Source organism: Cuculus canorus, chromosome 5 (assembly GCF_017976375.1).
Source record: "Cuculus canorus isolate bCucCan1 chromosome 5, bCucCan1.pri, whole genome shotgun sequence".
NCBI lineage: Eukaryota > Metazoa > Chordata > Aves > Cuculiformes > Cuculidae > Cuculus > Cuculus canorus.
Window position 1 is genome coordinate 35,928,780 of NC_071405.1, and position 27,791 is coordinate 35,956,570.

General features: G+C 37.9%; 1 protein-coding gene across 3 annotated transcripts in view; it reads left to right on the forward strand.

Annotated features, from left to right (window-relative positions):
- The window catches only part of GALNT18 (polypeptide N-acetylgalactosaminyltransferase 18), a 244,808-nt gene that overhangs the window by 160,119 nt on the left and 56,898 nt on the right, over positions 1–27,791 (forward strand). For all 3 annotated transcript variants that reach the window (XM_054067429.1, XM_054067431.1, XM_054067430.1), the window contains exons 5-8: positions 5,720–5,903; positions 6,793–6,990; positions 9,410–9,524; positions 26,076–26,261. In XM_054067429.1, coding sequence (XP_053923404.1) covers positions 5,720–5,903; positions 6,793–6,990; positions 9,410–9,524; positions 26,076–26,261 — 683 coding nt within the window. The remainder of the gene's footprint in view (positions 1–5,719; positions 5,904–6,792; positions 6,991–9,409; positions 9,525–26,075; positions 26,262–27,791) is intronic.

Consider the following 27,791-nt stretch of genomic DNA (forward strand, 5'->3'; position numbering starts at 1 on the left):
CACTTGAGCATGAAAGATAACAGGCCAGAGAAGAGCAAAATAAGAATTGCGAAACACTGAGCTGCATGCAAAATAAGTGACATTATCTAATAGGCTTGTACATTAGAATAAGTGCTGCAAGAAGTTTTGCTTACATGCCTGGTGGATGCCATGAATTCAAGTTATCACATGAACTCAGGTTGTATACCTGCAGAGTGACTGAAAGGGAAGAGAAGATATTTTATGGCAGCAAACCTGGTATAAGCCTTACTTTAATTGCCAAAAAGACAGTTAGCTATGTTAATACTTTCTGGTTTTCTAAAACATATGGAATCCTTATTGGAAGAGTGGAAAAGCAGCTCTTCCTGTTCCTAAGACTTTGGGCCACAGATAATCAGATAAAGAAGATGGAAATATCTTGGTTTAGAATTAATTGGTGTGTGAACATTCTGTCTTTTTGCCAGTTTATTTGCCTTTCATGCAGAATCAGGATGCACCTGATGAAATGCTTCTAGTATAGCAGCAGCTCCCCTGATGTGCTGACTTCTTGTGCTCTGCCAGCTGGCTGTTTTGCCTTGGTGCAGGGCAGTGAATCCCATTTTGAGCTGTTGCACAGGTCATTCAGGAAGGCCCTGGGACCCTTGCCAGGGGAAAACTGACCAGTGGTCTCTTGGGTCCAAAACAGGTAGCAGCTCCTCTGTGTTTCTGCAGAAGCTATAATGATTTGCCTTTAAGTGTCCTTTATGATCCAAGAAAATATTGATGCTTTACCTGGTGACCAGAGTGTGCCTTCTAGGCAGCTCAATGAACACACAAAGCTAGAGCATAAAAGTAATAAATTGGCAGGATTTTGCCTATTTCATATAATGTTGTCGATCCACAATTTCTGGCACAGAGAATGATTGTTATGTTAAACCTTGTTCTTTGTTGAAGAAGAATCTCCATTCACAGCAAAAAAAAAGCCACATTTGTGCCAAGTGCTAAGGTTAAAGAGGGGCATGGTAATTCCTGGGACTTTGACAGGGAAATCATTTTTTCCCTGGAGGTAAAAGCACAAGACTTGTGGAGACAGCAATAACATCCACGGTGCGTTCTGCTGCACCAAAGTCAACAGGGACTGTTAGGCTTTAGAAAACGCATAAAGTTATGAGAGTGCTATTATTTATTTATTTATTTATTTAGTATTTTAACTCTGTTGGAACTTAAAGCTAAGAAGAAGAGTTTAAAAAAGTCAGTAAAATGCATCTGTCTCAGCAAAGCACAAGTGTCAGACTTTACTAATGTAATTGTTCTGAGAGATGGAAGAAGCACTCAGAATGAGAACACATTAAAGCATGAAAGTTATTGAAAGTGGGGCTTAATTGACTGTTCTTTAAGCTACTTCTGTATGAATGTTAGGCAGTAATTTATAATTTATGACAGCACTGTATCAATAACTTAAACATTTGAAGTCTGGGATCAGACCCACAGCTGCTGTAGGGCACTGGAGTCCCATGGTGCTAAGGCACCTTACATCCTTGAGCATCTAGCCTGACATCTTCCCAACTTAAGGAGGGCAGAGGCATACAAAACTTAGACTATTTGCTTGTGACTGGATGAAGAGCATGGTCAGTAGATAGTTTTCCTTCTGAGAAACAACCTGAGACATATGTGATAGTTTTCCTTCTGAGAAACAACCTAAGACATATGTGGAAATATTTTCTATATTATATGGACTGCCACAACACACCAGCATTCAAAGAGAAGGCAAGACTATGGTCCAAATGGCCCCTCTGGGCCAGGAATAGCCACTCACACAAGCCAAGCAAGCTACAGTCTTGCATGCAGAGCAGTTACATTGCCAGATCCTCTCTCAAACCCACCATTCCCTCAGGCCCTGAAAGGAGGATGGCTTGTGAAGGGATTTTCATGATACTTTCACATACAGTCTCTGTAGCTGTAGGATGGCTGATGTCTTCTGACTCCTTATGCTCCCTGCCTCCATCCTGTTCTGCTTCTGCCCTTTTCTAAGAAAGCAAAGTTGCATAAATTCCTTAGCTCTACTTTGTTGCACTGAATAGGGACACCTGACAAGCAAAATCTTTGTGGATTTGTTAAAAACAAACAACCCCTTAAAAGTATTAGAACTTAATTATGTTAATATTAAACATAATTATGGCACAGTAATCATGTTTTCTACATTTATGAGAGTTGTGCTGTGTTTTCCAGACATCTGTACCATATAGAGACAGGTGGTAGAGTGCAACATTTCCAAATGCCAGATCCAGCACCATTTTTCCATTCCGTATTTGGCTGCTCTTTCTCTCCAATCGCAGATACTCATTCAGCTTAGTCAAATTGACTCCTTATTTGAGAGATTCTGTGCTGAAAGGCAAACACATCTATCTTTATAAGCCTGTTTGTTTCCATAATTAGAAACAAATCAACAGTGTATTGAAGATGACACATTTGCTCATTCCTTTTCTTCTCCCTATGGTGGCATAAAGCAGTGAAGCACAATAATTAATGAAAAAGAATGTTTATTATTCAGGCAACGTATCTGAAGTGGAAAAAAACAGAGCATAGGTTAAAAATATATTGCTGAAGAACATCAGTGCCATCACAAATTGTATGATCAGTTCTAGGGGGAGTCCCACCATTCAGTCCAGTTGGACAGGGTGCTCTAAAACTGTCAAAGGCAATTGAACTCAGATTTCTCATGTAAAACTCAGGAAAACGTGGAATGCATGGGAAAAAAATGACTTAAGTGTTGTGCTAGGGGATCTTTAAATGTTCTTCTCAAAATAGTGACTTTTTTAAGCTTCATTTACATGTCTGCTGTGGCTGAGTGAAAATGATGCATTTTTTTTAAGTAGACCTACCTTTTCTTTCGGGAGAGTCTCCCCAGTAGGTTTTGTATGACAAAGGCTGCGCGTAATGCTTTGCTCAGCACTCTGCCTTTTCAAAGCAAAGCTAACGTGCTTTAAATAAAAAGGCCGGAAAATGCCTGACTGCAAAATATTGCTTTATCTCCTGTGGACATGCTCCAGAGTAAGTGACTGCATGTGGGCCAGTACTGAATATTAGGTAAAATGTATCACTTTCCTCCTCCACCTCCTGAGGCTGATACTGAAGTCCAGAGAAGGATCTTCCATACTGACTGACTGTGTGTGAGCCTCCGAGGTTCCCCAAAGACTCTTGCAGGCCAGACACCTCATTTGCAAAAAGCTACAGTGTATCCAGAAAAGTAGAAGTGTTTACTGCCTAGTAAATGTCACAGCTGTAATTTGCAGCTGGAGTCATGCTGGTGGCAAGCAAAGACTTGGGTTCTATTCCACTTCCACCTGTTTCTGTAGCACACCTGGCTATGGAAAAGATTTTGTGTTTACTCAAGCTTCTAAAGGCAGTCCACATCAGAAAAAGGATATGACAGGAGTAAGAATAGCCTGCTTGCTAAAACCAGAGATGATTGAAAGAATAGTAACTTTATCAAACGTACTGATTTCCAAGTCCTTGATTAGAGCCTGCTTTCCTTTTATGTATTTTATACTTGGTGATGATGCTGCATTGTTGATGCAAAAAAAACCCCAAAAACTTCCTAGTATTGCAAATCTATGAACAGCCACTTACACTGAAAGCAAAGCTTTGATCTTCATGTTTTGATATTTACCCTCCACAATGCTACATTTTGAGAATAGAGGACGGTTTTGCACTGGTTTTAGATGAGCATAGTTTCAGTTACATAAAAGTCTTCTTTTGAATTTAAAGTGCTGTTAGCTAGTGGTTGGTTTGATAGTTTTGTGCTACAAATCTCTGTGTGTTAGGGGATGAACAGTGAGAACATGTTGCTTTGCACAGGAGTGATAGAAAGCCTGAATATGGTATTTTGACTTTATAAGAAAAATAGTGTATTGATCAATACACAGCACATCGAATGCAAAGTAGAATTCTGTGCTCTGTGTGTTACTGCCTCATATTGTTTATTCAGGGTGAGGCAGTGACAGATAAACCATAATAGATATTGGCAATATAATCCATTCCTAAAATATAGCTGCAGTTTAAGTACTGTGATCATCAGATAACTTCTTTTAAATTCTTTTTCTTTATGAAAACTGTAAGCATCAGGGCTTTTATTTAGTATTCTCTTGCTTCCATGAAGAGAATTCACTTATGCGAAGGTATTGGGCATGCCCTGTCCTGCAATGCCAGTGGAACCAGCTGCAAGAGCATCATGCCTGTTGGCTGTCTGAGAGTCTTCACAGAGAGAGGTGAATTTAAGGAGTCTTTGTACTTGAATGTTTTGCTAACTCCTTTATGTCCTCAGACAAGTAGGTCAGCTAAGGTCATATGGGTTTTAACAGTCTTCAGTCTACAGAACCCCTCATGAAACAGCTCTGGTCTTCTTTGTCAGCCCTAAGAGAGGGCACATCCACCTCCTTTTCAAGGATGAACATTTATTGTGTCTAATAAAGTCAGCTTGCTTTTAACTTTCTGTTGCACTAACCATTCTAGTGTGCATATTGTCCAGATCTGAGGACATCAATTCACAGAGTGGTTGGCTTACCGTGTTGAGCACCTACCTGGCATCAGTGCAGAAATGTCCTCCTGGCGCATAGCTAGGAGAAGATCTTGCCACTAGTGCCCATGAAACAAAAGAAGTCTCATTGGTCAGATTTACAGGAAAAAAACCTGTGTTATTTTGTTGGGAAGCAATTTGGGCCAGCCAACATGGCAGAAGTTGTACTCCCTCCCACACTGCTTACTACTATTGGGTGCTGCTTCTCCCTCTGCGGCGCTCTGGTGCCACCCCTTGTCTGATAGAACCTCCCCTTAGCTCAGTGCCCCAGGGTTTGAGGTACTGGCCAATGCAGAGTAAAAGATGACTGCTATTCTCTAAAGTCTATTTAGACTGAAAAGGAGCAGTGGATGTGGTGATCCCATTTTGCAAGTGGGGAATTGATTGTGGAGAAATTAAACAGCTTGCTCAAGATTTCACAGAAAGGGCAAGGTAGCATTGAGCTTTTAATGCAGGTTTGACTATATCCAGTTTAGCACTGTAACCGCAGGAGCAGTGTTCTGCATCACAGCAAAGACATTTCTAGAGTCGTGGAGACATTTGGAAGAAAGGGATTTTGATAACACCAAGGTGGTTTCATAACATAAATAGATTTTTTTTTTATTAAAAAGTTATAGTGTTTTTATTAGGAAAGAATCTCCTTCAGTACTTTCATTAGTCTTTGTTGTCCTGTGAGAAGAGTGGAAGTCTGGAACTTTTTAGTAGAGATAGAAAAGAATTGTTCGAGTTTATAAAGAAAAATGGAAGAAGGATAAATATATAATAAATTTGTTCTAATCTTACTTTTCTCCTTGAGATATTGGTGCCAAAAGTTTGTGGACAATACTTGGGCATATTTTTCTGGAAATATAAGATGGTTATCTTGTTAGTTGCTACGGTAACATATTGTACACTTATGTAGCTATGGTACTTTATGATTTAGTGCTTGTGTTAATGTTAAACTGTGGCAGGATTCTGATGTCACATGGGTTGAATAGTCACACATGGATTTTTTTACTACTATGTAATTTATGGTCCTTTTACTTTTTGTTCACCTATTTTTAGACTTGACTATTTGAGAATTCTTAGTATTTAAACCAAAAGAGAGTGTTTCCATGTGTGAAGACTCCCATTTTGCTGAAAGAACAAGTGTTTACACTTTGTCTAGCTGATACTTCTTAACATCTAATTCTTTCTTTTCCACAGAAGAACTCAAGGAGAAACTAAATAAGTATGTTGATGAAGTGAATGCTCATAAGCCGGGTTTCATCAAGGTTGTTCGACACAGCAAACAAGAGGGGCTGATTCGATCTCGAGTTAGTGGATGGAGAGTAGCCACAGCACCAGTGGTCGCTCTCTTTGATGCCCACGTAGAATTCAATGTGGGATGGTATGTGTCTTCAATTTCTCTGGCAAGGGAACTTTTCTAAGCACTGTTTATAAATTACTGAATGGTGTATATCTTGCATATAGAGGGTGAATTAGCATTCTGATCTTTTTAATGAAAATCCAGACACAATCATGGACACAAGCATAAAAAATTCATTTATGCTGTGTAACATAATCTGGATCCATTTTTATAGTCTGAGCTATCTGCTGGTCTAATTACAGTGTATTTAAACTATATTGGAAAACTGCACATTAAAAACATCCTCTGATAGTGTAGCCCTTTGCCCATAGAGGCAAATTTATCTTCTTTAATTAAAAATATTATGCTTCTTTTATGCTCTACACTGTAAACAAAGAAGTGTCATTTTGGCACTGAGGTGGCTGCTTTGTGCAAAAGTAGCATGTAACTAAAACCATGTTTTAGTTTTTTGTTCAGTCTGTGTTTAATGTCTTTGTTTCTTCTTGAGTAAAAAGGATGGTAAAAAGACAGGAGATTCTGTCCTCAGGATAAATGTATTATTAGAGTTAATAATAAGAAGAATTAATAAATAATAATAATAGAGTTAATAAATCAGAGTTGATCTCAATGTCCTTGATAATATTGAGAGCCTGAAGTTATCATTATCTGGTAACAAGGCTGTAAATGCTCTACGATATATGGAGAGACTAATTCTTCCGTTCACCAGCTAATATCAAGGTTAATAATAGGGCATCCTAGATAAAATACTGCAGTGTGTTATTTTGAGGCAGATCCTGCTCTGTCAAAACTCCATCTCGAAGAAAAGGGAGTGGGTAACAATTATAGCCTTTGCCCTTTCTGAAGCAGATGGTATAAGCTGCTATTTCCATCAGTGCTCTGCTTCTACTGACATCTCTTTTTCTTTTTTTAGGGCTGAACCAGTGCTCACTAGGATAAAAGAAAACAGAAAAAGAGTAATTTCTCCATCATTTGATAACATTAAGTATGATAATTTTGAAATAGAGGAATATCCCCTCTCAGCACAGGGGTTTGACTGGGAGCTGTGGTGCAGATATCTGAACCCTCCTAAGTCATGGTGGAAACTGGAGAACACAACTGCTCCGATAAGGTAACATGCAACTGTGACCTAGTTTAGTGTGTCACTGGCAATGCTCTCTTAGATATGACTGTTAGTGCGTGGTCTCAGCTATGTAACAGATTTTTCTAACTGTAATATTAAATTAGGTGTTAAATTACTTAAATGTTCTTGAGCTATCCTCTTCAGCTTTCATCCTTGAGTCCTATGCAGTCATCAAGGAAACCGCTGTTTTCAGTAGATCTTTTAACATAGATTTCCTTGTTACTACCGTGGGGTAAAACACAATGCCAGAGTGAAATGGTACATTGAGTGCTTAGCAGCACTGTTTTCTCCAAATATCCTGTCTGCTAATTTAGTGGTAATGTGCCAGAAACAGAATTTTCTTTAGAAATGCATTATATAAACAAAACTGTTCTGGCAGTTGTATTCATTATAATACTGTCACAGAGTTTTTCCTCTGTATTAGGTCCTGGAGTTAATGCTGGTCCGCTGCTAGAGTGTGAGCAAAGACTGTATTACATCCTTGTTTTGGTACAATCTAGCTCTGTACTTTCTTATTATGTCTAGAATATTGTTAGGCTGGTACAGAACAATACCCTTACCTCTGGGAAAGGAGTAGGTGGCTCTGAATCCCCTTAGCAGCTCTGCTGCAATTCTAGGCTTTTCTTTTGCGTTAATAAAAAGGAGGTCGCTGGTACCTGCAGCCTAGCTCTGTGCAGAAAGAAAGAGTGGAGACTGCTTTCATCTTCTGCCAAGCAAAACCTTAAATAGCAATGGCAGTGTGAGGGTGTCATCACTACCAATCAGCTTCTATGCTGATGTAAGGGATATCTTTCATCTTTTTAGGATGTTTTTTTCTCTGGAGTTGAAAGCTTAAAGACTCCGAACTGCACTGACCCACATGCTGGTCATTAGAACAGCGCTTAGAACTGGAAAGCAGGAGGTGAAAATTCACAGGCTTGCCGCAAACACACATAAAAAAAGGATGGTAATTTCCACTTCATTAGAAATGTTTCTCAGTGTTGATGAGCTCCATTAATGTTACAAAAATGCTTTGAAATACTCTACTGAGTCCTGGAGAAGCAAACCTTCTATATTAATTATGGTGACATTTAAAATTAAAAGTATTTGAACTCAGAATACAGAGCAAATCTGCTTTTCCAACTCTGTTCTGTTAGAAGATTGTGGAATGGATGTTTATCAATGTTGGATGTTTAGGTTTCTTCCTTAGACCTTTCCCTGGCAACTATTATTTGGGTGTGGTACACTGCATGTGTGTGCTGGATAATTAAAAGAAACAAACAAAAAAGCCATATGTATTGATTGATGACTTCTATCATGCCTCCAGTGTGCTTCTAGAATCCTAACAAAGGGAAGCTGGTACTCTGAAAAATACTTTAAAAACAACACCAAAAGTACTTTGTCATAAAAGAAGCATAACTTTTGAAGTGGTATTAACTGTTATTTTCTTCATTAATAAATACATGAGAAACATTCCTTCACTGTTGTGAAATGGGTATGTATAATTTCAGTAGAACTGTACAATTTTTTATTCAGGTATCCTATAAACTGTTTGAAAGCAGATGTCTGCCCTTATTGCAGCTTGAACATTCACGGTAAATGCAAGATGATTTCCCCTGTATTGCTAATTAATATCCTGTTGTTACCGGAGTTCCTGATACAAGCATAATAATCAGAAAAGGCCTTTTTTATTTCTTGCCATTGTGTATTATAAGGTAGGAGAAAAATGAAATGGCCAAGTTAACGCTGTATTCTCCTCCAATGCATCTCATAAAGGTAAAATTGTATCCTCTATGACTGAACTCTTACCTTCTTAAGATTAGCTCCGCATGGTAAAAGTTGGCTAATTCAAGTCATGACATAAATAGAGCTTACTGATTCGGTAAAGTTATGTGTTGGCTCAAGACAACAGTGTTACCGTACGCTGGCAAGGGCAGACATTTCTTTATTCTGTATTGCAAAACTTGACCTGGAAGTAGGTATTAAAGAAATAATCTCTTCTTTTACATAAGCTTACAGACACAATTTTCTTATCTGTAGGTGAACGTGGCTTCTGGTTAAACTTACAAAATTCAGCAACATTGCATATCTTTGTTAATTATCACAGATGAGAAACCTGAGGACTTAGCAGGGACAGAGACTGGAATGGCTGGTGCCTCAGAATGAAAACTGGGGCTCCTGGGTATAATATTGTTAGCACTAAAATCCTACCTGTTCTGGTAAATATGTATATCAAATAATTTTTGATCCTTTTTCCTTCGATGGTACTTATTTAGTCGTAGAATCAAGAACATTAAAAGACAAAGGTGGATAAATCTGTCTTGATGCACCATTCGATCCTGCAATTATATATATAATCTGATTCTGAATAATAAAATTGTTCATATTCTATCTGGTAATTTTGATTGCTACTGTTTTATTCTTCCAGAAGTCCTGCATTGATTGGATGCTTCATAGTAGATAGAGAATATTTCCAAGAGATTGGCTTACTGGATGAAGGCATGGAAGTATATGGAGGAGAGAATGTGGAGCTTGGAATCAGGGTGAGAAACATAACCAACCAATACTGGTGGCTTCTGTTTAAAATACAGATTGCTTTTTATTGCCAAAGGGAAAAAACAGTCAAAAATGTGTAGATGATGGCATGCAAAGGAGATCCACAGCTCTGTAGTGGTATAAATTGTTGTATTGGAGGAGAGAGGGGGATAAAAAGGAGCAAAACCTCCTATATCTTTTTAAAGAACTTACCTAGGACAAGGATAGGAATACAGAATTTGGTATTATTCTTTCATTCAAGTAACAATGCTAGAATTATGCAGAGATAATACCTAAAACTCCCTGCTTACCTGTGATCCTAGAATTGGTAAGGAGGATAGTTTCTTATATGGCAAAATGGGCAAAGCCTTCCTAGATTACTTGGTTTATTTAAGTGTGGAAAATCACTATGGAGCAAACTGGAATATACAGGCGTTTATACACCTTCTCACTGGAGGAGAATCAAAATATTCATAAAGTGCGTATTTTCTTTGTCTATCATACACTCTTCATCTGTTTACTACACGCAGTGTTGTGTGTGATCTGTGTACCTCTTTCAATATCTCTTCACAGCTAAATAGCATTCTGAAAATACAGTGGTGTTCTGTTTGAGAATCTTTCAATTTTTTTGATAGAAGAGAAATTCTTAGATACATAGGTGGCAATAAAAAATCTTCGATAAGTGTTATAAAATTAAAGTCTGAACTCTGCTATGAAGTCTTATTGGAAGCTTGCATTTTGTGCTTTTTGTTTGCCAGAATAGCATACAGTTATATAGTAGCAAAAAAAAAAAAAAAAAAAAAGAATTTATTTTAAAAATATAGAATTCTCTGCTGAGACTGTGAGATATAACAAAAACCACTCATTTTTATTTCTGGGTTCCTGAAATTCTTTTCCTCCCATCTGTCAGAAATAAAAGTGTTATTGCAGCAAGACTGAAGGGGAGGTCCCCTCTCAGTTACATTAGATCACAGTTTTAAGGAAAGCGGAAGAGAAATGCAAGATTGCTTGTTCTAACAACACCATTCTCCTCGCTGTGAGGGACAGAGAGACGTTTTCTGTTCCCAAAACCTGATTTTGCAGCTTAGTGTTGTGATGAGATGAAAATTAGTGTCACTTTGATTTTTCTTTTATTTTTTCAACTGACAGAACTCCTTGTGAGTGCAAGCAGTTTTATCTGGTTTTGCATCGTCAGATATATGCTGTCCACTCCGCTATGCTTAGCCTTGCAGAAGTTGATTGGGAGGAGTACTTTGATAGACGAGACCAGAGAGAGACAAAGCTCTGAATAATTGAAACTTTGGAGTGGACCAGATCACTAGAATAAGACCCAACATCGCTCTGATTTCCTTATGGCTTTTTGTCAGTCTCCAGGGAAGCAGTGCCTGACCTATATAAGATACTTTCATCTGTAACAGATTGTAGTGTGCAAGGTAGCATAATGTATGCTGCCTCATCTAACTTTATCCTGAGTTGGATCTGTGTTCCTGACTATATCAAAACAAATTACTGAGCTGTAATGAACAGATTTTTCAGCAGTTTATTACCAACTCTTCTCACAGTTCTTGGCATATCCCATATAATACCAGGATGAATATAAATGTACAGTGACATATTAAAGCTTCTGGGAAGTGCAGTATTATATCTACAGCTTGAAAAGCAAGCTCCTTTCCTTGGCCATCTTCTTCTGGCATGCATATGGGGCCATACCCTGCGTGTAGGTGGCTTCTTCAAATATGCTTCTCATATTGTATTTAGGGTGGTAAGGCACTGGAACAAGTTGCCCAGAGAAGTAGTGGATGCCCCATCCCTGGAGGTGTTCAAGACCAGGTTGGACAAGGCTTTGAGCAACTTAATCTAGTGGAAGATGTGGTTGGAACTGCATGATCTTTAGGGTCCCTTCCAACCCAAACTGTTCTATGATTATACGTCTACAGTGGGCAGATGTGTCATTCAGGTACATTCTAAGGACTTGTCTCTAGAAGTGCAGCTCCCAGGGGCTGCCTTTCATGTCTTTTAGATAAGACTACATGGAAATCTGTAGTCAGCAGGTGATTTCAGGCCAGATGATCTTTCTCTGTTGCTGAATTAGATTTTTTGTCCTTGCAGCACGAGTCATCTCTAGATTACTTGTGTTGCTTTCAAGTGTGAGGCCGATAATGAATCGCTTAATAAAGACAGTAATGCTTCTGCAAAACCTACATTATAATTACAGTACCAGTGCAATAAATAATGTTTACATTTTAAAGTGATGCTCTCCACTCCATGACTACAGATTGCTCACTGTGCTGCAGCTTTCATTGCCATTTTCCTTATTTAAGAAGTATTTAGCATCATCAAGTATTCTGCTCTGTGATATGCCTTATCCTGTAGGGGTGGGGAAGGAAACAATGTGTGCTCAAAATAGCCTGGTATCAAGGCTAGCCAAGAAGTAGGATATTGTGTAATTGCATTCTCTGATATGATGGAGTTGATATAGAATCATTAAGGTTGGAAAAGATCTCCAAGAATATTCAATCCAGCCATCAGCCCAGCACTACCATGCCTATTAAACTATGTCCTGAAGTGCCACATCTGTGTGGTTTTTGAACACCTCCAAGGACAATGATTCCACCACTTCCCTGGGCAGCCTGTTCCAATGCTTCACCGCTCTTTCAGTAAAGAAATTTTCTTGTAATACCCAATTGAAACCTCCCTTGGCACAACTTGAGGTCATTTCTTCTCATACTATCACTTGTTACTTGAAAACCTCCTTAATGTTTTTCATGGTTTAAGTTTCTAAGCAAATTTCACACGGCCTGTTCCCATTCTTTGCAGTATTTAGGCACTGGGAATCAGTCCTTTCATTGGGAAATTTTATGCATAAGCATGTACAAGCAAACATCTACAGGAACAGAAAAGGTTACTTTCTACTGCAGAAATAGCAGGAAGAGTTAGGATCACTTGAGCTACCTGTTTATCTTAACCGTGCTAAATAGAGCGTGGTCCTGCATTACTTATTTTATTCCAGTGGATGTAGAACTACTGTGAGCCAAACTCGTATACAGACCAACTGCAGCATCATGTGATGACAGGACTGGGTAAATCACTATCTCTGTGGCTATGCAGAGTCAAAGCCTTATTTTCCATTTGCTTTGCTAACAACTGTATCTGTTGCAAGATAAGATTTAATCTCCCAGCTGAGGTGCTTCTGAGAAGCAAAGTCTACCTATTTAGGATTTCTTTTCATTATAGAAGAGAAAGCTCTCACTGTGTTTTCTAAAATCTTGAAATTATTTGTTTTCAGCAGAACTGATGGGGTTTTCACTGTTCAGGGACAGAAATTAGACTCGGGCAAGGTGGAGACTTATCCCAATATCCTCTCCTAGGAGGTTATTTTGTCACCTTATCATCCACACAAAGATCTAGTTATTCATGTTACATGAGTGCAAGAAAATCCCCAACTATTGGAAACTGTATCTGAATCATCCATTATCAGTAAATTGTAACAAACCACAGAAAACAGGTCTTTGATTATAGGATTATGCTCCTGACTCTGGTTAGTTAGTTCTCTACTCTGCTCCATTATTCTCTAATTTAGTGTATTATTTTAACTTCTAAGATTTTTACCCTTGTCTCTGGCTTTGTAATACATTTGTAAAATATTAAACATATATTATTAAATAAATATTAATAGAGTTCTGTTGCCTTGAGCTAGAAGCTGACAAATGAGATCAAAATCTGAATCTCTCTGTATTTTCTCCTCAAGCAAATATTTTCTTGCAAAGCTTTTTATTTGCCCCATAAGAAAATAAAGGCAGTCTGGTTGATGCGAGACTTGACAGCATCCTTTCTGAGGAGCTCGGTCACTCTATCTGGGATTGTGAAAGTTTCATTTACTGGGCCCCAGAATCATATTCTTAAATTCACATTAGGATGAGTAATGCTTTGCTTTGGTGTATTGTCTAATCATTCCCAACTGTGTAGACTTCAGTCTAAGGGACGAGACTGCACTTGGACAAACTAGAATCACATTGATTATCCAAGAGACCAAATAAGAACTGTGTTGGTAACTGCCTTATAGTGGAAACAAAATGTGAGTGTAAGGCCGGGGTTTCTCACTGTTATTTGGGCTGTGCTCAAATACCCTCAGAAGGGTTTGGCTTGCACAGGCAATACTTGTAGTTACAGAAGCCCCTACAAATCCATTGCAGTCAATTAAGTGCAGTCAATTAGATCCTGCATTAGATAGTTCTGGCCTTGTTTTCAGTAGGCTTCTTAAAGGCCTATTCCAATTCCTCCTTCAGTCAGGTGAAGATTTTCTGTCAAAAACAAGCCTATAGCAATCATTTTGTCATTTAAAGAAGGCTACATGTGTGATAAAGCTTCCAAATATCTGTTACAATGAAGTTGTTTATATCACTTTTAGGGATGCCTGAAAAAATATTTAGTGATCTGCCTCGGGTTACAGACTAAGTCATCATCAGAGTCAATGGAATGAAAGCCCAGGCTTTGACTTAGAGTAATTATGTGTGTCACAATGACTTTGTGCTTGCAGATGAATTAATGTTCACAGGGATATAATGGTCCTGTTAAATGGGTAAGAGGAAATTTTGTTAGAAGGTAATAGCTCTTTAAGGAAAAAGGAATGGATGCTGCTACCACTAAAAAGATATATAAAGACTTTACATCAGCTGACCCAGGAGAAATGTATTTATAGTTTAGACTAAGTATGGCGCACTGCTTTTATACAGTGTATTGCCATAACAAAATTAGTTGTATATGAAATAAAATAGCATTACAGTAAATATATCTGATTCATTTCTTGTTAGGCTGGTGGTTTGTTTATAGAACTTATATAAAACTGATGCTTTTTCTCTTGCTGAAGAACTAGAGGAATGCAGTTTATGAACAAAGATGCAGAAATGAGTTATTTGACCAGAAAATAGTGCCAGTATTCTTTGGAGTGTTGTCCATATGATGGGGTCTCTCTGTTGCAGAGAAAGCAGATGTGAAGTCTGTCATGCCTCTCCCTAGTCTATTTTTTCCTCAAATTCCAGATATGCCTTCTATTTTTCTGGTTGTTCTGGTGTGGGTATTTTTGATGAGTTGGGTTGTTTTTGAAGGTGCTTTTGGCTTTAACAGTATTTCTTTTCTTTTCTTTTCTTTTCTTTTCTTTTCTTTTCTTTTCTTTTCTTTTCTTTTCTTTTCTTTTCTTTTCTTTTCTTTTCTTTTCTTTTCTTTTCTTTTCTTTTCTTTTCTTTTCTTTTCTTTTCTCTTCTTTTCTCCTCTCCTCTCCTCTCCTCTCCTCTCCTCTCCTCTCCTCTCCTCTCCTCTCCTCTCCTCTCCTCTCCTCTCCTCTCCTCTCCTCTCCTCTCCTCTCCTCTCCTCTCCTCTCCTCTCCTCTCCTCTCCTCTCCTCTCCTCTCCTCTCCTCTCCTCTCCTCTCCTCTCCTCTCCTCTCCTCTCCTCTCCTCTCTTCTTCTATTTTAACCTCTCCACAACCTAGCTTCTAGAATCATGAAAAGAACCATGCAGCTCTTTATATTTGCATCAAAGTCTCCATATTTGGTGTAAGTAGGTGTCTGTTTCTATTAAAGAAAGCCTTTGCACAGTGTACAAGCCAGGGTGCAGTTTCACACACAGAAACAGCTACCCTGGGTTACGTTTCCTCCTCCTTCTCCTTGCCATTCTCTTGTGCTCCCTTTTGCTGCACAATAGTTCTTTGTCTCTGCCACCACAGTTGTCTGAATGGCTACTCCATACTCAGTGTCTCTGAACGCCTCCAGTTCAGAAGTAAACCTTTGCAGTGTGACTTTTTTTTAAAACTGCAGGGTTAATTATAATTTTAATCAGTTTGTGGTTTACCATGCTGCCTCACAAACTGTTGTATTAAGAAAATTAGGCTGGTGTGCCAAGGGCTAGAAATGACTGGGATGGAACAAAGAATGTGAGGGGATTTTTCAACAAACTGCTGTATTGTGGAACTGTTTGCATGGAGAGTGAGCAGTGGAACGTGTCGTGTGTGCATAGTGTCCCTTTTTGTCCTTGCCCCTGGGTCCCCCTCCATGGCACCCCGCTGAGTAATGTAGAACTTCCCTAAATTCCCTTCAGGAAACTCTCTCTATGTCCCTCATTCTTGCACTTTTAGCTATCATCACTTGCTGTGGTCTAAAAGCCATGTGTATAACTTGATTTTAATAAGTAGGCCACAGTCCTTCCCACTAGGGACTGATCTGCTCTTCAGGAAAATTCTTGGTGTATGATCACAGGTGCTGTTCAATGGTATTAGGTTGATGATGTGGGAAGGGGGAGGGTGAGAAGTATACAAATAAGAATATTTTTAGTTACTTCTTCTAGATAGCATTTAAATATTGCCTTTTAAGATAGTGATTTCTCTTTAACTTTACCTTAAACCTTTAAATAGAGATGTCTATTTTATCTTTATCCATTTTATGAATTAAGAAGATGTCATTTCTAGACTTAACTCTGCAAGAAAAATTTGTGAAGATCAACTTCTTTCAAGAGGTATCCAATCTTTTTTATAGCCTTCGCTTTCACCAAGATAAAACCGATTCCTTGGCAGTACTTGTGTGGCACCCTGTGTAACCAGTAGCAGTTTCTGTGGCCAGAATTATTGCTAAGGTTAATTTTGTTTTGAAAACTACCTCATTGTGTTAACAAATTGAATCCCAAGATATGGACTAAAATTCTCTATTCTCTATTCCTGTTGTAATTTCAATAGGAGGGAAAAAAAACCCCAAAAACCAAGCAAAACCAAAAAACAAACAAACAAAAAAACTGCAAATCCTAGCCTCTGTTGAGGATAAAATAAGCAATTGTCACGTGTCCTAATCAGTGTCAGTCGTGACATCAACAGAAGCTACCTTTCTGCAGCTTGTTCTGGTTTTGTGTCAAACCCACAGTGGAATAATTGGTTATTTTTCCTCTGTTTTGCCCATGAATGCCTCAGCAGGTAACTTGCAGCTACAGCATGTGTAATTATACATACAGATAACATTACCAGTGAATCATTTTTGTGTTTCTGCTCTTTCTGGGAGAAGAATGTTTTATTAGCTGCTCCCACAGGAAAGCAAATGATTGATACAGCACCAGCTAACACAAGGCATCGCTATACCTTACCATGAAAGGGGAAAAGACACTTGAAGATTTCTCACAGGTGTTTTTTTTACCAGTTATACCTGTGTGGTTGCACTTTACCAACTGGGCAGTAATATAGACATCTAGATGTATGAAGGGAAATTGTTGTTTATAACGGTATGGAAAGAAATAAAACAGTTTAAGTCAATGTGGACTTGCAAATCAGTGGACTCAGATAGGAAGCAAATTAATTAGTGCATTACTATAAGATAGCCTCATGTTTAATATCTTTCTGCACTTTAAATTACTGCATCGTGGCAATGCCATTGTAGCTTCTGGTATTACAGTTCTTCATGGCCTAATCTATTAAGTTTCCATATTCTTTGTTTTGTCATGAAACTGAGGGTAGTTCTCTCTAGAATTTAATTGCATGGAGAGTTTTTAGTGCTGCAAGACTTATTTAATAATCTAACAAAGATTAGAGGGAGACCAGTGTGGGAAAGAAAAGGACTGCTGTGCTGAAACATAACTGAGTAGATGATAAGGCTGGATTCACCAGGATAGACCCAGCATGTTTGGGTCAAAGGTGCAAATGCTAGATACCTTTACTTGTATCACAGCACCTTATGCAGGCATGTGGAAAAAACAGAGTCATTAAGTGCTATTTTTGCCTCAGTGTTTAGTAATACTGATACCTCTTGGGCTGTTTGGTCCCCTGAATCAGAGGACCGTGACTGTGGGAACAGCGACTTTCCATTTGTAGACACTGAAATTGTAAGGCGCTAACTGTATCAGATGAATGTTCACAAGTCCATGGGCCCTGATGGATTCATCCTAGAGTACTGAAGGAGCTGGGAGATGTTACGGCAGGACACCTCTTGATCAAAGGTCTTATGAGTCTGGGGAGGTCCTTACTGACGGGAAGTTAGCAAACGTTATTTCAATTGTGAAGAACAATGTGAGGAAAGACCCAGGGAACTACAGACCTGTTAGCCTAATGTTGGTTCCTGGTAAATATATGGACAATATTATACTGCGTACTATTGAAAGACATTTAAAGAATAATTGAATCATCAGACACAGTCAATGTGGATTCATAAAGGGAAAGTCCTGTTTAGTTAATTTGATATCTTTCTATTATGAGGTCACCCATCTAGGGGATGAAGGGAAGTTGGTGGATATAGTTTTTCTGGATTTTAGTAAGGCTTTTGATATTTTCCCTCACAGACTCCTTCTGGACAAACTAAGAGGTGCAGTTGACTCTCTTGAGGGACAAGAGGCCTTGCAGAGGGATCTAGATAGATTGGACCATTGGGCAGTGATTAATGCAATGAAATTTAAAAAGTCAAAATGCTGAATACTGCACTAAGGATGGAGTAACAGCAAACATAGGTATAAAATGGGAGAGGAATGGCTGGAGAGCAGCCCTGCAGAAAGGGATCCGGGGGTCCCGGTTGACAGCAGGCTCAGTATGAGTCAGTGGTGTGCTCTGACAGCTAAGAGGGAAAATGACATCCTGGAGGGAATCAAACACAGCAAAACCAGTCCCTACATTTTGGTGCAGGCGCTTATGATGAGCAACTAAGGGCTTTGAGTTTGTCCAATTTGGAGAAAGGGAGCCTGAGGAGTAACCTCATGGATCTCTACAGCTTCTTGAGGAGAAGTGGAAAGGAGGGTGCTGAGGTCTTCTCCCTGGTATCTGGTGATAGGACATGTGCCTGTGGTTCAAAGTTGCATCATGGGAAGCTTAGAGTGGACATTAGCAAGCATTTCTTTACAGAGAGGGTGGTGAAACGTTGGAACAAGCTTCCTAGAGAGGAGATCGATACCCCAAACCTGTCAGTGTTTAAGAGCTATTTGGATAATGTCCTTAGCAAAATGCATTAACTTTTGGTCAGCCCTGAGGTGGTCAGGCAGTTGGACTACGCTATTATTGCAGGTCCCTTCTAACTGAAAATATTCTATTCTATTCTGTCCTGTTCTATTCTTAACTTGGTCTTCTGGTACTGATCAAGTCTTTAGGATCAGGGCAAAATTAACAAGAGTGATCAAGTTAAGTACAGCTGTGGTAAGGGAGAGAAAGGTAAAAACATAAAAACTGGGCAGTGCGTTAAGTTGCTCCATGAATACTAAACCAGTGGTGAACTGGTTATTCAGTCTGACGGTTTTTAGCCTTTTAAGACGAAAAGTGATTTCTTCTACTGCCTATTCATGACTTAAACTTGACAATGTAGTGATTTAAATGTTGGTTATTTGCTGTGACTAGCAGTGAGATAGACACATTTGAAAAAGAACTGAATGAAGCCGTATGCCTTCAGTGACCCTTGAAGCGTGCTATCTCCCAGTAACACAAGGCATAGAGTAGTTCCTGCAATTGTAAACCAGCAGCACAACATACGTAGTTTAACAATATGTTGTAAAAGTTTCACAGCTTATGAAGATCTGTGCAAAATTAATCCCTGAAGAACAAAACAATCTAAAAAGTACATAATGAAGCAATTAGCTAAAAGAGGAAGGAAACTACTCACAAATTAATATGGGAAGAATCTACATGTATTACTTTTTCAATGAGAGTGTTTTATAAAGGCACAATTAATGTAAAATGAGGCCTATAAGGCAATTAATGATGACTTCAAAAGTAAGATTTAAGGGATAATTTACATTTTAAAAATTGAGAGCAGCTTTAGTTATTTTAAAGCCTTTTACTTCCTTTTAAAAGCCCTTTTAGATTAGGACAGGAATGTTTTGTAGGTTGCTTACAGTTTCATATTAAGATTATCAACTTGGTTATGGAAAAAAGCTATTCTTACACACAAATAGATAAGTTGACCTGAAAGAATGAAAGGCTTGTGTGATGATAAGTAGAATAACCTTCAGAAACCCATAGGGCTTCAGTAAAACTGAAGAAGTAATTTTAAAGATCTCATCCTTCAGTGTCTGATTTCTCTATGCATACTGTTCTGAGCTGTGCCTATAGGCAATCACCTCTTGAAATTAAGTTACAACCCGATTTTCCACTCTGCAGGGGTGCATTCCAATGACATGATTCTCTTTTGCAACCCATTCAGCATCTAGAAGCAGGCAGTTTATTTTCTTTCTCTTCGTGTTCACCTATATTCGGATTTTTCTAATCCTGAGTTTATGTATTTCAGGCCAGGACTCTGTGATTGATTCTACTGTTTGGGCAGGCTGCATTCAATGAGAAGAAACCTTTTGAGACCAGTAGAATAAGCAAAGCTGTTCACGGTTTCTTGATGAGTTTGGGGAAAGCTAGCCAAATCCATCAGTAGTTACTGTCACTTCTGCAATTATTTAGTGAAGATAGTCTGGCTTCAGTGGAGATATGACCTAAATAGACATATTTCATCCAGTGAGTGCAGTTTCTAGGTTTACAGAGACAGATACTCAAAAGTACATGACAATCCAAAAAACTTTTGGGGTGAGATCCAAAACTCAGTGATTACTTCTGGAAACATGAACATTGATTTAAGCAATCTTTGTATCTGACTATTCTCCCTGTCCTTTCTTCAGTCACCTGTCAAGAGACTGAAATAAAAATGTAGACCCAAAATGATCACAGGCTGAGCTTATGGTATTGAATAAAAATAGTCTATTCATATATGTATGTAAAACATCAAACTCGTTATTGGTTGCCAGTAAACAGTTAATGGTAATTACTAAGATTAATGAGATTCATAAATATTTTTAGCATTAAATTGTTCCCCAAAATATATTTTAAATATATTGGTGACTATTTGTTTGTATCCACAGTTGTAATTAATTTACACTGACTATTTTTATCTTCAGGGCATCTTTAATGAGTTCTAATTTTGTAAGTTGCAGACTTCATAGAAGCTAAGAATTACTTCAGCATTTTGCAAAATCACTTAATTATTAAGAAGGATTTCTTGCAGTCCAAATTAAATGATGGTTTCAAACAAGGTCACATCAGTTCTTGGAGAAACTGCATGATCTGTGTAAATTTAATGAATGCAGTACATGCGAGTAAACTGCTCAGAGTCATGTAGGGTTTGGGTTTTTTATTAGATTAAGCTTCCACAACATGAAAAGAACACCCAGTGTTTAAAGAGATAAAAGGAAACACTTTTAATGAAGATATGTTATATCATTTTATAATGAAGTATAAATTTGAGAGAGGGATCGGCTTCAGAGTTGTAATAGTTTTGATTAAGTATGCAAATTCAAATACATTTAAATGCAATTGAAAAGGATTTCCTAAAGGGTGTGGATTTAAAAATAAAACTGAATAGAAATGAAGACCCTTTATCTAGCGAAACAGATTTTCCAGATGTGAGTGGAATTTGGTAAAAAAGATATTATGACTAGATTGATTTAGACCTCTCTAAGGATGTGTCACCCGCCTCTGCTGCACACTGAAGGCTGTGCAGATGCTGTCACTACTGGCCTCATTTTGGTGCGAATAAGTGAGGGATGATAACATAGTAGTATTAGGGATTATTTTCTGTTTACTCTAAGGGGCTACTTTAGCCTTGGTGAACATAAATTCAAACATATATAATGTCACAATTTCAGCTTACGTGTAAATGTACCTTCAGTGAATTAATAGCAAAAAGTGCTTAGAGGCTGGACAAATTCTCCGTGTATCATAACAATTGAAGACTGAAAAGGGAGAGAGATTTCCCACCTCTCTCCCTCCCCACCTCCTCCTCCCCCCAAGAAATTTCTTTTATGTTCATTTAATGTTCTTATCTCCCACTTGCTTTGCTTAGTTTAGGTTATAGGCTTTCAGCTTCAGAAGTGTTAGAAGTCACATTGGCACTACTGCTGTCCCTTTAGACTTTGTATTTTTTAATGGAATTTTACTACCTTTTGCTAGTGATGAAGGAACCCTTTCAAAAAGAGGAAGCCGTCTAAGTCCTTCTTGGGGCTATACCAAATATATATACACCTACTCAGGAAATTCAAGAATAAAGAGTCCTTTCTAAGATCCTCTTGGAGGATTAAAACTCCACTGAAGTGGATTCTGAGAGGAGGGAGGAGGAGCTCTTTGGGAGGGGAACTCTAGTTGGTGTGTTTTTTCTAAAAGGCTGTTATTGAAAAGTAAACCAGCAGGACCAGAACCTCAAGAAATTCCTCCAAAGAAAAGCAAACTTGCTACATTTCTGGGACTCCAGCAGTCGTGCTAAGTACTCTCAAAGATACACAGTCCCTCACACTTGGAAACTTTCTAAGGTCTTTACCGTAAGGCAAAGCCTGAGTGCCGTTGGTACAGTTTTGCAATTCATGCTTTTACAGAATGGAATATGAATTGCTGTTTATCGTATCATGATGATGGATGCATATGTTATTTTTGACGAGTGTATCTATATGTTAAGGGATTTGGCAGGAAATTAAGACTATCACTAGCAATTTCCACCTCTGGCTAGCATTAGTAAGACATCTGCATGGGCAACAGGAAAAGTACTGTGTTTCCTTTTAACCATAGTTTCGCAAATTCATCAAGTTTCTTCCTTGCAATTTGTATGAGTGGGTTTGTCATTAAGTATTACTGATTGCAGCTATAGTATGCTCAGAGATATAACATTTTACTTCAAACCATTCCATGTGATTAAAAAAAAAGTCTTTGAAGCTCTTTTAACGTTAGACTTCCTACTGAAGTAATGGGTGGTAATTTGGAAAAGCTTCACTGATTTTAAACCTTTGTGTTTATTTATAGCCATAATATATAATAACAGTGCTGGAGAACTAGAAAGATACTATTCAGGATAGATGAAGCCTGAGAAAGATTACTAATGAGAGCAAGAAAACAGCTGTGAAGTTCACAGGGGAAACACATGAAGGTGTGAGGAACTGACCCCTTAACTGCTGTTCCCGTTTCTCAGGTATAGATAATCTCCTGTCTACAGGAATTCTGTTAGATGAAGAAGAGACCACTCTAGAAAGCTTTGCAGTTTCCATCTGAGATGAGTCAGAAAATGTACTTCTTAGTACTAAATTATTAATTTAGAAAAACTCTAAAAATTGTCTTTGACCTTAATTTGTCTTATTGGTAATTAATAGTAGTAATTAATGAATCTTCCCTATGCACTTCCAATGTGAGCATTATACTGTTTCAAGATGCCTTAAAAAACCATCCAACCATTCCCAATGGCTCCAACACAACAGCTGGAGTAGTGTAGGTTTGTTCACTTGAGTAAAAGAGATGGGGGGAACAAACCGGTCAGATTGAAGTGGACAGTTGGTCTAAGGAAAGAAAGAAAGTATGGATGAGTGTTCTCGACCTAGTTGCAAGAAATCCCATTATTTAACATATAATCAGGAAAGAATAAAAAAAACCCTAACACTCTGTAGCACTCAGTTAATCATGTTATATTTTTTACTATTCATAAGTTTTGTTCCATATAGTGATTATTATTTGGTGTATGACTAGTAATGCCCTTCATTCCTCGGCTGGAGGTTTTGCACATGTTTTGGGGAGTTTGGAATCCAGAATCCCTGGAGATTCCAGGAGAGTTTCATGCAATTTAAAAACCCTTCTTCAATGTCTCCCTACACTTTCTTTGCATCTGACCTCTCTGTAAGTGCAATGAAATGGGTGGAAGAAAAGAGATTTCTCACAGCGCTTGAATTCCATGGGCAAAGATGCTTGTGGGAGAGAAAGGCACTGTGGCTTGTCCTAGATGTGACCATCTAAGCAAGTCAGCATTGTCCTTTCTGCCCTTATAAAGCATTGCATCTGCTTTCAATCTGCTTCATAACCTACATGTAGGGTAGTGCTACTTGTTCAGTGCTGTAACTGCAAGCTCTGCACACACTGTAACTTTTGATTCCTATATCTTCAGATCATGTATTTCTCTTGTCTGCCTCTTCAAAAAGTCATTATTTAAAGGACTTCTATTCATCCTGAGATATTGAAACTGTTAGCATATATCTGTAGTCCAGTTTTGGTGCGTGCTAATCACGTTTTCATGGATAGCAGGAAAATTTTGCTTAGAAAGAATAGGATTTGGTTTTGAAGCTGTTTAATACAACACAGCTATTCTGTTAGCATCTGTATTGAAAGCTTCCTCTTTGCATTAAGTTTTTAAGTGAATCCATGGCTCTCGCAGAGTAATTAATTAGGTTTTGGAAATAAAATGAAGACTGACAGTGTCTGAGAGAAATGAGCAGCAACCAGATTTGATTAATTGGTATTTATTCAGGTAGTGAGTAATTGTTATTTACAAACTATATTAAAGACTTTGTCGTCTCAGGATGTGTTTTTTGAAAACATATACAACTTCATTATAAAGTCAAATTAAGTTTTGCTGATTACTGCATCAGTACTAAAATTATAGATGAGTCCGCTCTTCAAATTTTCAGATCCTTGAAATTTACTTGGAAATTCAGCTACTATAGATGATGAATTTTTAGCTCAGATGGCATTCAGACCTAACTCTGCAAATTCCACAAAAGATCTGGTGTTGTTATGTTTGACTTGGATCGAGGCCATCCCTAGCTACAGTGAGCAAAGGCCAGGCAGATGAGGCAGCGCATGCAGTATGTGAATTGTCTTGTCCTAGCCTAAGTTATGACCATCTCTTCATCTTCCTTGTCTTTTATGATACTATTTAAACAGTGTACAGTAAGTAACTCTGAGACAATTTATAGCTGGATGTCAATGCCATATTGATAAATGGCTTGGATTGAAAGCAGGCATTGTATGAGCAAAGCTTCATGATACTTCACATTTAATGTTTATTAGGAAATGTAGCTGAGCCATTTAAATTAAATGTTTGATAAAGTATTATTTTGTTAGATATTTAAACTGAATTGCCCACTTTCTATGACGTTTAGAAAGACAGAGTACAAATGCTGTTTCCAGATTATTTATTCGTGTGCCAGATAATTGCCCATTTATTTTTAAATTTATGATCATCTCAGTTTTGCCCTCATGTTGGTAATGGTATGTATATTTACTCTTACAGTTTTTCAAGTTTTCTGGACATGGAGACATGCCGAAGTATTTCGGCACTGTTCTTGGCTCTCCAGTAGGTTCATGGGTTAGCTCATCTTCCAGACAGTTCTGAAAACCAAGGCTCTGTCTTTTCTCCTGGCATATGTTGAATGCAATTAGGCACCAGTTCAGAAAAGGCTTTGTAAACATTCTGAATCCATGCCACATTTTCTGGTCTCTCGAGCTGCCAAATGCCTAAATGCTGTATTCAAGCCAGATGTCTAAATATATAAAACGAATGACTGAACAAAGTGCACCCTTAGTAGAGCATATGCCTATAGGATGGACAGACCTGAGGGGTCCAAGATCAGATCCAGAACACAGTGTTCTGCCAACCCACATCCTTAGCCACTAGGAGGGACTACATTCCCTCCTAGATAAGTTGTACAAGGAAGGAACACCCTCACTTTCATTTTTTACTCTCTCAGTATGGCATACCAAGCCTCGGAAATCTCTGCTAGCAGTGTCACCGGGCAAATTCTATCACTTCTCAGTGAGTACACCTGCCTCTGGGACACTGAGGTACTTGTTCAGCAGGATCAAACACCTAGAGTACATCTGAGTTTTAACCTGAGCAGTGTCCACTCAACCTTTATGAAGGGGCTGCCTTGATCCTGTTAGGAAGTTTACTTCATACAAGATGCATAGAAAAAGAGCTTCTATGTAAAGTAATTCAAGTACTTCACTAACTGTTAAGGCAACCAAAGTGTTTTTTCTCTTTTGTTGAAAGCAGAGAGAAAATTAGAAATTAATGCAATACTCATGATTAACATTATGGACTTTAGCTCAGCTGCGGTAGTAGACAAAACTGAAACACTTGAGCAAGTACAATATCCTGCACTGTAAATGTATTATAATTTGTAAGAGTAGTGCGTGCTGAAATGGGTCATAGAACATTTTCACTAGGCAATCGTAGTCTTTGTCACTTGTTCTCGAAATAAATAAACCTTATCCTTTCTGAGTTATGTTTAAAGCGAAGCGTAAGATGCATTTATATTCTCAGTCTTCCTAGAACTTGAAACTTTTGTGATCTTAAAAAGATGATTGACTTATTTTCCCTTTTACATAAGGCTGCCTAGTTCCAGATTCCTATCTGTGCATGTACATAATAAGGAGGACTGTACAGGGTCTTAGAGAAATGCCTGCAAGACATAGAAACTTGAACCCAAATGCTGTTGTTTTGGTTGCCCTATAAATGATTTTGTTAATAATCGTGAATTGCTAAATGATCCGGGAAGACTGTGATGAGAGCCTACTGGTAATGTAATAATTCTGTAGTAAAGTTAAGTAGCGGTAACAATTCATGGTAAGGCAAGGTAATAACTCTCTCCTCTCACAACTGTCTAGAAGAGTCTGTGTAATCAAATAAGTCTTGAATAGTTATTCTAATTTGTAACAATGACAAGCATAGAAATAACATAATTTCAGGGTATTTACTAAAGGGCAGCAGTGGTGTGTGGTGTAGGGAGCTCTCACTAGCAGGATGTCTTTTTTCCTCCTAGGTTTGGCAGTGTGGAGGAAGTGTTGAGGTTCTACCTTGCTCCAGGATTGCACACATTGAAAGAGCACATAAACCATATACAGAAGATCTAACTGCTCATGTCCGGAGAAATGCACTAAGGGTGGCTGAAGTCTGGATGGATGAATTTAAGAGTCATGTCTATATGGCATGGAACATACCCCAGGAGGTGAGTCACAAAGACCAGTGTTTGCAAGCTTTGGCTTTAGATCCCTTAGGGTTTGGTTCTATTCTGAATTTTTATTTTTCTGTTAATTTCTTATTTGTAGACACACATGTAAGTATTTGTCTTATGTGTAGGCATAAGATGTGCCTCTATAAAAGTATATGTGGAGCTTTGTCTTATTCTGAAATAATTCCATTGTCTTCAGGTTCCTTAAAAATTTGTGTTTTATCAAGTTCATCATCTTCACTGATGACTTTGCATGGAGATTTTAATCTAGTAGTTGCAGAAATGTGGAAAAAAGAAACATCAAGTCTATATTAAACATATTATTTTGAATTGTAGTTTCTCTTTTACCATCATAGAGAGCTATAATTCTGCCAGATTTGTGAGGGGAGTTCTGCCAACAGCTAAGGGGTGTTAATATCAGTTCAAGTATAAGTGTATTACTCTGGAGTAATTTCACATCAGAGTGAGGGTGGCTGGAGAATGTCATGTATTGAAGAATTTAGCTGCAACTTGCTTTTCGGCTGCTTGTCCAGATTTCTTCTTCATTGGTGACCAACAGTTAGTCTATTGTATTGAAAAGATAATGTTGGATGGCTAACTTGAGTGTTCCATTTGACATCTGATTTTAGGTGTACCTCATTTCTGTAGTTGATGCTATTCAATCTATGAACTGTTAAGAGCTATAGGGTTCTGAAAAACGTGACTGTTGTCCTGTACCTAATCTGGAAAATATTCAGGATCCATGTAAAATAGTTTGTTTCCACCTAGAGACTGAAAACCATGACTTTGAGTTTTACAACTTAAGAGTGCAATTCTTGGCATTACAGCAAAAATGTATATTCTAGACTTAATAAATGAACATGGTAAATTATTTTTTCTTTAATAAAATATATGTAAAAATCTTTGAGTGATTTTGCAGCTGTTCAGAGAGACTCGTTTTGCTGCAATTTTTGGTTAGAGAAATAAAATGCCATACTTCTCCTTTAGTTTAATAAAGAAAAAAGATTAGAAACAAAAAACCGGCTAGCTATATGAATGCTGACGTTAATTCAGCTGCTTTCAATAATTTTCTTCATCTCCTCTGATTAAAATTAGATCATTTTAGCAAAGTGGGGAAGTAATTGTCCTATTTTCAGGTTGCAGAATTAGTCATATAATGCACCATGAAAACACTGGGAAAAAAATCCTGTATGATCTGGTACAGGGAAGAGACCTTTCTGGAAGTAGGTCTCATGTTCACAGAATCCAAACTACCATTTACGTGTCTCCATTTTGAGTAGTCGCACAGCAGTGCATACAAGAATAAAGACATTTCTGGAAGATAGGGTTACTTATTTTAAATCAAAACAATTTCAAATGAGTTTTATTTGTGATTAAACTGAAGGATTTGGATTTCAGTTTCTATTATTTTGTTGTTAGTAATTTTCCTAAATATCAGTTGATCTTCATTGATTAATCAAGTTTCAATTGATCAAATTGTTTCATATGTTATTATACACATATTTCCATAATATTCATCAAAATATG